The sequence below is a fragment of the Cnephaeus nilssonii genome, assembly GCF_951640355.1.
Source record: "Cnephaeus nilssonii genome assembly, chromosome: 4".
NCBI classification, from domain to species: domain Eukaryota; kingdom Metazoa; phylum Chordata; class Mammalia; order Chiroptera; family Vespertilionidae; genus Cnephaeus; species Cnephaeus nilssonii.
Window position 1 is genome coordinate 32,942,032 of NC_137075.1, and position 12,790 is coordinate 32,954,821.

The following is a 12,790-nucleotide window of genomic DNA, read 5'->3' on the forward strand; positions in this document are numbered from 1 at the left end:
ACTGGCAGAGAATTAGAAGGGGTTGAACTCTCAACCTTTGAAATCTCTTAATACTTGCTGAGTGGTCAAGGAGCAAAGTAGAAAAGACTGCTGATTGAACTTTACCCCATTTGTTTTTTTGTTTTGTTTTTTAAAAAATTTTTTCTTTATTGATTAAGGTATTACATATGTATCCTTATCGCCCCATGGCCCCCACCCCCACCCCCCACCCCCACTCATGCCCTCACCCCCCTGTTGTCTGTGTCCATTGGTTAGGCTTATATGCATGCATACAAGTCCTTTGGTTGATTTCTCTCCCTTACCCCCACCCTCCCCTACCTTCCCTCTGAGGTTTGAACTTTACCCCATTTGGAAAAGCCTTTGCTACTATAGCTCAAACATCCATGTTTTAAAGAAGTATTTATTTTCCTAAAAAGTAAAAATATTTTGGAACATATTCCAAAAAAGTGAGGCCAAATTTCTGTACTTAGTGGTTAGCTTGGGGAATTTTTAGACCTGCTTTAAAATCAAGTACTTTTGCATAATGTATTTAATACAGGTGAAAAATGATTTTATTTTAGATTTATTGTGTTGTCTGTTGTATTCTTCTTGCTGTTTTTTCGAAGTACTTTACAGTTATAAATAGACATCATTGCTCTCACTCTTAAGGCAGCAATTTCTGGGTGAAATTATTCAGGGAAGCCAAGACACAATCTTAATATGGTTATAAATTAGTCATCCCTTAAGATCAACAACCTGTTCATGAACAGAGAGGCGCTGACAACTCCCCACCCCTTTCCGGTCTGCCTTTCAGGTAATTTATAGATGCAAAAAATATTGGAAGCTGTGAAAGGCCCCATTCTACCAGATTTTTGTGTCATTCTTTCCTGGGACCAAGGTGGGACAGTCATTTTATTCCTGTCTTGTCTAACATTAAACAAAAACTGTGAACAGTGGGACTATTACCTCTTCTTGGTGAGCTTGTTTCCACTATACTCTTCACAGTTCACAATCATACTAAAGGAACTTCTTTTCCATTACTTTTAATTCTTTCCATGTCCCACCCCTACTGGTGGATTTCCTCCTGCCTGCAGAAACTTGAAGATGATGTCCTTACAACGTTCTCTCCAGCACCCTCAAATGATCCAGACATAAATATTTCAGTGCCTTCGCCAGTGACTTTCAGAGGGCATGAAAGTGTCGGCACCAGTCCCTTATTTCTAAAGCTGTCTGATCTGTAGCGCAATACTAGCTATTGGATTCTCCCACAACGGCTGACACGGAGAAAAGGAGAAGATTACAAGGAGAACTATTTAAATTGAAAAGGAGGGAGGAGACGGAGGATGGAGAGGAATGGAAGAGAGAGGGCGGAGCTAGCTGAGCACATAAAATCGCACCAGGGGAGGAAGCACGTTTGTGTGTGCCCGAGCCACGCTCCCGCGACCAGGAGAGATGGGGCAGGCTGTGCCGTGAGCACGGAGATCAGAAGAGGGAAAACGAGGACAAGAAGACAAGCGAGACAGAGGAGGACATCTGGAAGAATCGGAAGGCAGAAGCCCAGGAGAGGAAAAGAAACCCGCAGCAGGTGGAAACAAGATCCAGAGCAAACCAGTCGGATCCACAGTTGTTTTCCTTCCAGAGAAGTGGCGGAGGATTGCCCTTTTCCCCTTCAGTTAGTGAACAGTACTTTTATCCTCCTCAAAGAAAAGGCTAAGGGGAGGCAAACACCTGTTTTCTTAAGGGGAGCGCTGAGGGAAATCCAGACTCTCTCTTCTTTAAGCGTCTGAAATAAGCCACTGCCTGGTATACATTGCAGAACCATCCTGTTTTCCGAAGATCTACATCCCTCCCAGGAGAATTCCAGCCGGAGTAGCTGGTACAGTTTTATTTTTTGTATTTAAATATCTATGTCTCTTCTTTCTCCTCCCTTTTAGCAACACTTTCCTTGTTCATAAGCACGAGTGACAAGGAAGTGTCAATGTAGAGTAGAAATATTTCCCATTTTCTCTTTTATCTGCCTGTGTCTTTTTAAGAGGGAAGGGGTGGTTCTTCTATTGGAAAAGGACATTTTAGTTGGAAAGGCTCGCTCTATAAATATATTCACACCCGTTCGCCTTTAGAAAGAGAGATATCTTTCGGAGGCTGAAATCCTACTGAGAACGATGGAAAAAGGAGCCAGGCACCGAACCAACGCTGAAAAGAACCTCCCAGGGGGGAGCCAGTCAGAGACTGGGTCCGGAGAGGGCGGGGTGGCCCTGAAGAAGGAGATCGGATTGGTCAGTGCTTGCGGCATCATTGTAGGTGAGTACAGCTCCCTCTCCCACCACCCTCTTCCCTCCCTTCCCCCCTGCCCCCCTTGGTGGTCCTCCTGCAGAAACTTAACCCTTCTGAAATACTATTTATGTTTCCTATTCTCTTAGAAAATGATTGTCAGTCACCTGTGCTGCAACCTACTCCTGGCTAGTGAAGGTTTGTCCAAACCAAGCTGAATAGTTTTGTCCGGTGCTCACAGAATAGAGAGGCAAATAGGGATCACACACCTGGCCGCTGGTCAGCGTTGCCTGGGAGCATGCTGAAAAAAATACGCCTTTGGGCTCCCCACGTGGAGGTTCCCATTCAGTAGGCTTCAGGTGGGGCCAGGGACCCTGAATCTTAACAAGCTTTGTGCAGCCATCTCCTCAGCAGACTCTGGACTCGCTTTTGAGGCATGTTAGTAGATACTTGGTTATTTTATGTTACATGAAACTACGGGCCTACAGGATGTGTAATAATAAAAATAGCTACGACGGCCGTCATAACGCTTTGCCTTTCTATAGCTTTTCCACTTTACGCACTTTGCGAAGTGAATGCGACAGGGCTCTTGTTCCCATTGCACAGATGAGGAAATAACTTACGCAAGAAGAGACAGGTTGCGTCTTTTTGTAAGTGTATAGTTTGCACTTTCTCTAGTTGCCTAGTGAAGTCCCCTGCCTCCTAAACCTGTGGGTTCTTTTTTTTTTTTAATTTTTGTGAGTTTATTTTAGCCAAACTGTCGACAATTGGCAGGAAACAGAATCTCAATGGATTGGGATATAGCCTGTGGGTTCTTGAAAGGAATTGGGAGTAACTAGAATGTGGAGTCAGAGAGGAACTGATGGGTGAAATGCACCCCAGCTTAGAGGCTTTGAAGGTGGGGAGCCTGGGTGTCCCAGAGAGTGCAGTGCAGGCCACTTCAACCCCCTAACTATACTCAGCAGGGCGTCCCAGGTGCAGCTTCATCTCTAGAAAACACACCCTCCTCTTTCCGAGAGGCTCTGGGTTTGGCTGGGCAATGGCGCTTTACTGTCGTCACTTCAGGGCGTGAGAGTTTCTCCTGCTGTCTTTGGCAGAGGGCTTTACTTCTCCCCATGGAAACGGGTGCGAGACAGACAAGCTGGGTATACTGCATCATCTTGTTGTTAATCGCCCCCCCCCCCAATTTATTTTTAGAGAGAGTGGAAGGGAGGGAGAGAGAGAGAAAGAAACATCAATGTGTTGTCTCCCCCCACCCCCCACCCCCACCCCACGCCTTGCCAAGTACGTGCCCTCCACCGGGATTCAAACCCAAGACCATTCGGTGCACGGGTCCATGCTCTAACCACTGGGCACACCTGCCAGGGCTCTCCAGAGTTCTTTTTGACGCCTCATTGTGCCATGGTGCCCACGAACCAATTTCTCTGGATGACCGGATGGTCCATTTATTAGCACAGAGACATTTTTGGCACCTGTGCAATAGTGACACTGGAGAACACCCTTGAAATAAAATAAAATCAGTACAGCATTCAGATAATCCTCTTCACCTCTACACCCAGACTTCAGTGATATTGTCATCTCCACCCTGCTTTTAAAATAGAATTCCACTTTATCTAATTCTCTGACTCTGGGAGGTTTTCCAGGTATCTACAGTTATAAGAAAAGCAATGTTATTTTAAAAATTATAGTCATGATCTGAATCTCTCATTACCCTTTCTTTGCCTCTCCTTAATCCCAATTGCTCTAAAAAATGAGATCAGCAAAGTACTCCATTTGTGCAGCACGTGCCAATTTATGTTATATAAATAGCAGAGCCTGTTACCTCAGTTGGACTGATAGGATTAAGCACTTTCCTCTCTTTGGGAAGGCTCTGATTCATACACAGATGTGCACACCCACATGCACACAGGCACAACTGCCTTCTTCCTGCCTCAGCTTTGCTCACCCACACGTACATATGTGGAGGTTTTCAAGGGCAGAGGATATTTTCCTGTATACTCAGATTGGTTTATCTCTTTCTTTAACATTTTTCTAAGACTATGAGAAATGTGAGTGTTTGGGTATAAAAAGTACAACTTGAGTGAATGTTGCTAACTGACTTATCCACAACCTCATGGATGGCAGTATGGTGAAAAGAGATGCCAGATGTGTGATTTCAGAGAAATCTGGCTATTTTTCCAAAGTGAGAGAATCCTTTTAGTTACTAGGCACTATTCTACATCTAAGCTAGGATGAGATGCAAATTTCCCTTTTAGGATGATATGGGGTCAAAATCCTTTCAATTGTTGAGTTACAAGTGTTCAAACAGCTGCCTTATCCTTCTCTGGAGGAGTTTCTGAGTGGATGATAGTTATTCAAGTTTTATCAAGACCAAATGCAAAAAATAAATGCATTTCCTACACAGAATTCAGTGTTCAACATCAACACTACAGAAGAAATAGAATTAGAAGGCAAAAAGAGAAAGGAAATTTCCTAAGTGAATCAGATAATGCAATATGTGAAAGTAGCAATTGTCTCAAGTCTATCTATCTCATACCCAATTGACTTAGAGGGATAAGTGAAAGTATATTTCATACAAGCTCATAAAACTTCATTCACAATCATCACTGATGACCTAAAGTACAGGGTGCCCCCCCCAAATCTATACACACTTTGAATGATTATATATAGTCAGTGTTTATTAACATTTAAGTGAGTTATCAGCTGTTAAAGTGTATGTATATTTTTTGGGACACCCTATAGAAATAACAGAATGGCAGATGCTATAGGAATATATAATGAACTAATAGAAGACTCATGCCCTAGAGTCTCTTAGGGAGATGAAATTCATATGCATTAAACAGAGAACATTGAACATGCATTATATAATTGAGTTGTGTAAGAGATGAAGGAAGGCAGTTAGGTGAATGGTGGAAGCACAAAGAGAGAGAGGGTCTCACCCAGAACTAGATTAAAAAGCATCTTGAAGGATGTGAAAAAGATGGAGTAGAGAAGATGATTTGGGGAGATTTTGTAGGTAAAGGGGCAATAACCAAACTGTTATTTTCTGGAGAAAAAAAACCTGAACTGTTACTTCTTATTCATCTCTGAGTCTTTAGTATTTAGCAGAGTGTCTGACACAGAACATTACTTAAATGATTATTGAATTTAATTGACTCTTGGACAAAAGTCTGAAGACAGTAATAAAAAGTGTTTATCTGAAGGGCTGTTGGGAAACTGGCTTGAAAATCTTTAAGATAGGAATAATTTCATCAACCTGGACATTTAGGTTGTCCCATTTTCTTTCTTTTTAATTCTCACCTGAGGCTATTTTTCCCCCCTATTGATTCTGGAGAGAGAGAGGAAAGAAACAAACATCGATGTGAGAGAAACATGGATCAGTTGCTTCCCATACATGCCTTGACTGGGGATTGAATCCAAAACCTGGGTATGTGCTCTCACCCGGAATCAAACTCACAACCCTTTGTTGCACTGGATGATGCTCTAACCACTGAGCACGCCAGCTAGGGCAGGTGGTACCATTTTCATTCTTTAACATCACCTTTGCCTTAAGCCCGTGGTCGGCAAACTGTGGCTCGCGAGCCACATGCGGCTCTTTGGCCCCTTGAGTGTGGCTCTTCCACAAAATACCACGGCCTGGGCGAGTCTATTTTGAAGAAGTGGCGTTAGAAGAAGTTTAAGTTTAAAAAATTTGGCTCTCAAAAGAAATTTCAATCGTTGTACTGTTGATATTTGGCTCTGTTGATTAATGAGTTTGCCAACCACTGCCTTAAGCTAAACAAGCTATTGCTCTCCATGTACTTGGTTAAGAAAACCTGTTGGCAATAGATGAACTTAGATTTCTCCATGAATGTAAAGAGAATGTGAAGGAGCAGCAAAATCCATTTATTAATTATACCAAAGCTACTGTTAATAGCTTCCATTATGAAACACTTATTATATGCCAGGTACTCATCCAATTACCTAACATGCATTATACATTACCTTATTTATCCCTCACAATAACCCTGAGGTAGACACTTATTAACCCTTCCTCCAGATAAGAAAATAGAGGTTCAGAGGGAGAAAGTCCCAAGGTGGTGAAGGTCACACAGCTGAAAAGTACGGAAGCCAAGATTCAAACCTAAAGCTTGTCTGAATCCTGAATCGAGCTTTTAAGCATTATTCTCCGCTATTTCTGTTTTTATGTCCTAAAAAGTGTGTTTTCCTTTAGACTCAGGGCAGACGTCCTTATCATTTCTATAGATGAAGCAGTTAGTGTTGTATTCCCAGTGAGGAAGTGTCCCAGGGTAAGGGGATGTTGGGCAATCAGCTGGGGTGGGAGAAGGTAGTATTCCTGGTGCAATCACAGGAAGACTTGGAGGGAGGTGTGTTGCTCAGCTACTACAGGATCTGGCCAGCACAGAAAACATTCCCGTGAACTCTCCCACAGGCTCATCATTCCTCTCACGACCAGCAGTCTTCCCATCAAAGAGAGGCCCAGAGTTCCTGGCTGTTTACATCATTTTATACCAGTTACATATTTAGGTACATGCTTAGAATCTAGGTCTGAAGGCCACCAGGCCAATTGCAGAGCCTAAAGAAAAATATTCATACTATGTTCGACCGTTCTGTTTTTAGTACAGTGTGTGTTTATGGGGGAACTTGATCTATTTGCTGCAGAGCAATACTGGATGTGGGTCTAGCTACTAGACCGCGGTCTCCCAACCAAAAAGATGTTTAAAAACAGTATTGATTGAGCTCTAACTAAGTGCTGCTTCCTGTGCTTTAAGCTCCGTATGTATATTACCTTATCTAATCCTGACCACAATCCCATGGAAGTAGATATTATAACTATCTCTATTTTAACTATGGGGAAGAGCTGGTAATTTGCCCAAGGTCACACAACTGATTACTGTGATGGTCTGACTCCATGGCCAAAGCTCTTAGCCATTCCCCATTTCTCACTGGTAACCAAGAGGGGAGGGAGAGAGGCTGGTGTGTATTGTGTGGTGGAAGAATGGACAATGGAGGATCATAACCTAGAGCAGTGATGGGCAACCTTTTGAGCTTGGTGTGTCAAACTTCGCCAAAAAACTGAGCATAACTCGGGTAGTGTGTCACTTTGAGGAAAAAACATTATTTTGCAAATGTTTCATCCTCAGGAGCAGCAAATATTTCATCCTCGGCATGCGGCCGCCTCAGTGGCCGCGCGTCATCAGAAATGGCTACGCGTGTCAGTGCTGACACGCGTGTCATAGGTTCGCCATCACTGACCTAGAGGTTGGAGTCTGGAAAGATCATGGATGTTTCTGATACGGAAAAATTTGGGGAAATTTTTTTGTCAATAAAAAAGTTTGGCTATAATTATAACCATACTGCAATGGCACTGGGCTAATTTGGAAAATTTTCAAGCCCAAAAGATTTTCAGACCCATGTGTTTTACACCACTTTAGAAGATTTTACATTTTAGAGTCTAATAGAATCTATTATGGTATATTAGCTTTCTAATCCCCAAAATGTCTATTGGATGTTAACCAGGGGGATGGAGTGTGAAAACTGCTTCTTGAGTTTTTACTTCAATTATTTTTTTTATACATGGAGAGATTAGGATTTGGTTCATTCAGGATGAAAACATGTTTAAAAATCTGATTGTTCTTAAAGGAAAGTCTGAGACAGAAGCCAACAAGGAGGCTTGTCAAAACAAACACATCTTGGTGGATAGAGAAAGGCTACACCCAACAGCGTAATCATAAGAAGTAGCTACCATTTGCTGAGCACTACTATGCATCAGACATGTAGTACCTGATCAGTGCTTTAAGCATAGTCTCATCTAATTCCATGAAATAAGTAGTGTTATTAAAAGGAAGGGTTTGAGTGAATAAGTAATTGGGCGAAGGCAGAGTCAGGATTCTCACCGAGGTCACTGAACTCTGAGGCTACTGGGCTTAACCAAAATGCTTCACAACCTGGAACTCTGGGTGGCTGGAGCCAGGAATCCTGTTACATGCTTCTTGCCCCCAGCAACTAGGGCACTCAAGGATCAATCTGTGGCCTACTACTCGCAGGGCTACAATATGTTCTCTCAAAAAGCAAAGTTATACAGATGAGTGACTAACAGGAGATGATAGGGCTGGGGAAAGTAAGTAGGAATCCAGCAGGTAAAAAATTGTGCCTATCTTCGTCCTCCTGAAAGCAAGAGATAAATCTCCCATGTGAAAGGTTACCTCCCTGCACCAGAAGGGGGAAGGACATTCTAATCACCTGAGACAAGGAATGTGGGGCTGAGAAATTTGTGCAAACCAACCCTTATCGTCCTAGTCACCTCTTTAACATTTACTATGCCTAGCCCAAACCCCTAGGCCTGGTCAATTCCTCACAAGTTTATTGTCCAAAAGGTATAAAAGCTCCCTGCTCTGGTCATTTCTTCAGGTCATTATTCTCTTGTCAAGGCTACCACGTACATAACAAAAATTAATACAATTTGTGTGTTTTTCTCCTGTTTTAAAAAAATGTGTCTAAGAAGCAGAACTAAACAGCCCATTTTATTTAGGAAAACCACAAAAACACCCGTACCCAGGTCAGATGACCTTCTTGGAGAGGCTGGCCCCATACAGTATATTACTTTTCTGAACCGGCTCCTTGAAGCAGCATAGAGGTTCAGGGCAGACTGGTTGGGGCTGCTCAGGTTGCCTGGCTACCAAGGTTTTCTGCTTTCCTCTGAGGGTTAATCCAGCAACATGGCTGCCTACTAAGAAATGCCTCAGGAATTTCTGTTGTTTTGTTGTTGTTACTGTTTGGAGTGGTGAGGGGGTGTTTAAAAAAAAAAAAAAGGCAGGCATGAGCAAATAATTTTAAGAATATATTCTTTTTTAAAAAATATATATATTTTATTGATTTTTTACAGAGAGGAAGAGAGAGGGATAGCGAGTTAGAAACATCGATGAGAGAGAAACATCGATCAGCTGCCTCCTGCACACCTCCTACTGGGGATGTGCCCGCAACCAAGGTACATGCCCTTGACCGGAATCGAACCCGGGACCCTTGAGTCCGCAGGCCGACGCTCTATCCACTGAGCCAAACCGGTTTCGGCAAGAATATATTCTGAGCTACCTAAAACAATAATAATTCAGGAGCAGGGCCCTAGAAACTGTTCCATTCCCGTTTTTAACTCCTGGTTGAGCATACAGAGCATCCTTGTTCCTCTCCCAGAACGTTCCTGTAGAGAAGTCACCCCCACCCGCTGGTGACCTGGAAATGGCAAGTTGCAGCCTGTTTCCTGGCACAGGGATGGGAGCTGCTGGTCATAGGACTCAAGATCTGTCCATAGTTTCACATTCAACAAGCCCTTTTTGAGCACATTATATGCGAGGCCCTGGGCTGCTAGGTTCAATTCCTGATCAGGGCACATGCCCAGTGTGCCGTCTCAATTCCCAGTGGGGTGTGTGCTGGGAAGCAGCTAATCAATGATTCTGATCATTGATGTTTCTATCTCTTCCTCTCCCTCTCTGAAATCAATAAAAAATATATTTTTAAAAGAAGTGAAATTATCCTTCAACTCTATTTTAAGCTGTTTTATTTATAGAAGAAATAAAGTGTGAGCCAGAAAGCTTTATCGATTATATTTCATCCCTCATTCTTTGTCACAGTCACAAGTCTTCCCATTGGTTTGCTCCCTGCTTTAAATATTCTCACCATTAGCAGTGACTTCCAGGGAGAAGGTTTTACAATATGCCTTAAAGTATTCAGGGCAACCTCACACTGAACTGTGAAGGCAGATTACCCAGAGGGAGTACCACTGATGCAGAAATATTTCTGTACTTTTCTCAACTATATATAGATTTTTAAAGGTGCCTTTTTGTACATCTTTGAAAGACATAAATGCTTTAGCTGCTTCTTTAGAGTACAATTCTGCCTAGGGTGTTTAGTAAGCAACTGATATAGGCAGATCAGGTTGCATTAGGGAAAAGGAGGCATTTGTTATGTGGGGCCTGATGCTGGAAGTAGAAAGCGTATAATTATTTTTTCCATAACTTGTGTCAGTGTGTTGTAGAAAGGGAGGAAACATCCATAATACAGTAGAGGAGGAAGGACTTTGGAGATGGTATTTGGTTTGTAAACTGCTTCCTTATGTACAAGCTTTTAACCTGGGACAAGTTGATTATCAATTTACTTACCTGTAAAATGGAAGTTTCTCGTGGAATATTAAAATAAAGCTGGTGTCCTATGGTATATGTTCAATATATATTAGTTTTTTTCCCTCTCCTTAAGCTCATCCTCCACCCCACCCCCACTCCTGGTTCAGAAATTTCTATTAGACTGCCCAGGTGAGGAAAACTGGCCAGTTCAGCCCAAGTGCGACCTGCTTATCAACCAGCCAATGCTTTTCCTCTCTGTTGATTTGAGTCAACTTACTAATCAGCATTCATCTTGTGCTTCTCCTTTTCCAGGAAGCTTTGTTTGAATAGCCCACGCCAGAGACCTTTTCCATTCCTAATGCAATGTCTTGTCATACTCGCAATTGATCTCATGCAACTTACACTCTACCTGGTCTACGTGGACAGCTCTGTGTCCACGTACATGTCTTCACTTCTCCACACAATTTCTTGATGACAGGGACTAAGTCTTACTCATTTTCACATACCCACATATTCAGCCTGGCACGTGGTAAGTGCTTAGAAAGTATTTGTTGAATAATAGTAGTCAGTCAAAAACAAATCATCCACTGGGGATATGTTTCCCAACAATGTTAATATGCTTAATGCTATTGAACTATACACTTAAAAATTATTAAGATGGTAAATTTAATGTTATATATTTTACCATAGTAAAAAAAGTTTCAGCTTAAAAACGAGTTATTCCCGTGAACAATACATTTTTGTGCTTGAAAAACAAACACCCACATTAGTGAAATTTAAATTTGAAAAGGACAATCGTGATTTTCCAGATGATGGCGTTGAGGCATGAAAGTGAAGCAGAGTTTCTCAACCTCGGCACTAGTACCTTTGGGGGCAGATACTTCTTTGTCATGGAGGGCTGTCCAGTGCATTGTAGGATGTTCAGCAGCATTCCTTGCCTCTACCTACTAGATTCCAGTAGGGACAGCCAAAAGTGTCTCCAGACATTGCCAACTGTCCCCTAGGGGTGGGAGAAAGATGCAGAATTGCCCCTGGATGCGAACCACTGAGGTAGACAAAGCCTTTCACGGTTGGCGCCTGGTTCCCCAACCAGACAGGGAGACGCTAGAGGCCAGATGTAAATCTTTAATGGACATATTTGAGGGCCCAGCACTCTTAGCCCCGCAGGCCAGGATGCCTGTCTTTCAGTGGTTGGTGGGTAGTGGCTGGCTCCCTCTATTTTGTTAAAAGTCCATGTGTGAACAAGTGCTTCCCAATTACCTTTTAAAGCAAGCATGTACAGAGTGGGTGTACAATAAATACTGCTTGAGATGTAATTACATGTTGGCTGCCCACCTGAGGCATCTAAAAATTATACCTAGACAAACAGACAAATGACTCAGAGGATACTTCATGGTCCTGGCTCTGCAGTGCTATTTTGGAGCCAAACCTCAGATTCTTCTAGGGATGGTCTCTATTCCCACTGCTATAAATCCTAGCATTTTGTAGAATATAAAGTGTTCCCACACAAATGTGATCTTTGATCCCCACAACAACCATGTGAGGTAGGCAGGGCAGAAACAATTTTTCCCACTCAGCAGATAAAGGAAAAAGTCAGGTCACATGGCATATGAGTGGCAAAGCAAGGATTCAATGGCTTCTCCGACTCTAAGTCTAGTGTCCTTTTCACTTTTCAGTAAGAAATTTTAGATAGCAGAGTCCTGCAGCACATTCCACATCTGTGTTCTGTAGTAGATGGCAACTCCTAGAGCATATGTCAGAGTCTTGACCTGCTCTCACCAGGGTGAGAGGCATGGTGAGCTTCCAGGCCTGCTGTCAGGATCAAAGGCTGGCTTCAACCTACTAGACCCTGCTTCCACACTGCTCCCCGAGTCCTGAAAGTCCTCAGATCCTCCCAGCCACTTTAAGGGAGAAGCGCAAAGAAGGTTCACCTCAGCTTTCTCTGGACGTTGTGAAAATAGACAGAACCTCCAAACCCTAGGAGGAGTTCTGGTTAGATTTCACGATTAGCATGAATTTGTAAGGAAGGCCAAAGCCTTTGGGATCTGAGGGTCTGTTGGGCATTAGAAGTCTGTAATTCCATGTCCCAGGAAATTATTTCATGGCTATAGCATTCCAGTGTGGACAGGCCTGGATGTGAGTAAAGCCTTTGATAGGAGTCACAGGTGGAGAAGTTAGGGGTTCTTCATAGCCAATGTAGACTTTCTCAATTCCAGCAATGTTTCTAGTGAAGACTTGCCCACTGATACAAATTGGCCCCCTTTTGATGGAGTGGTTTGCTTGGTTTTTCTTTCCCAGAACAAGCCAAAACGGGCCTCATTGTCTAGGCATCCTAGGACTCATTTCTCATTAAAGATCTGTGTGATAAGATGATTATTTTATTAATTGGGGTGGGTGAAAAAGGGGGTTAAAACCTGATCTCC

General features: G+C 42.8%; 1 protein-coding gene across 1 annotated transcript in view; it reads left to right on the forward strand.

Moving 5' to 3' along the window:
- Positions 1–1,370: 1,370 nt before the first annotated feature.
- Positions 1,371–12,790, forward strand: part of SLC7A8 (solute carrier family 7 member 8) — a 49,594-nt gene continuing 38,174 nt past the window's right edge. The window contains exons 1-3 of the mRNA XM_079768826.1: positions 1,371–1,651; positions 1,796–1,855; positions 2,100–2,280. Coding sequence (XP_079624952.1) covers positions 2,142–2,280 — 139 coding nt within the window. The 5' untranslated portion in view covers positions 1,371–1,651; positions 1,796–1,855; positions 2,100–2,141. The remainder of the gene's footprint in view (positions 1,652–1,795; positions 1,856–2,099; positions 2,281–12,790) is intronic.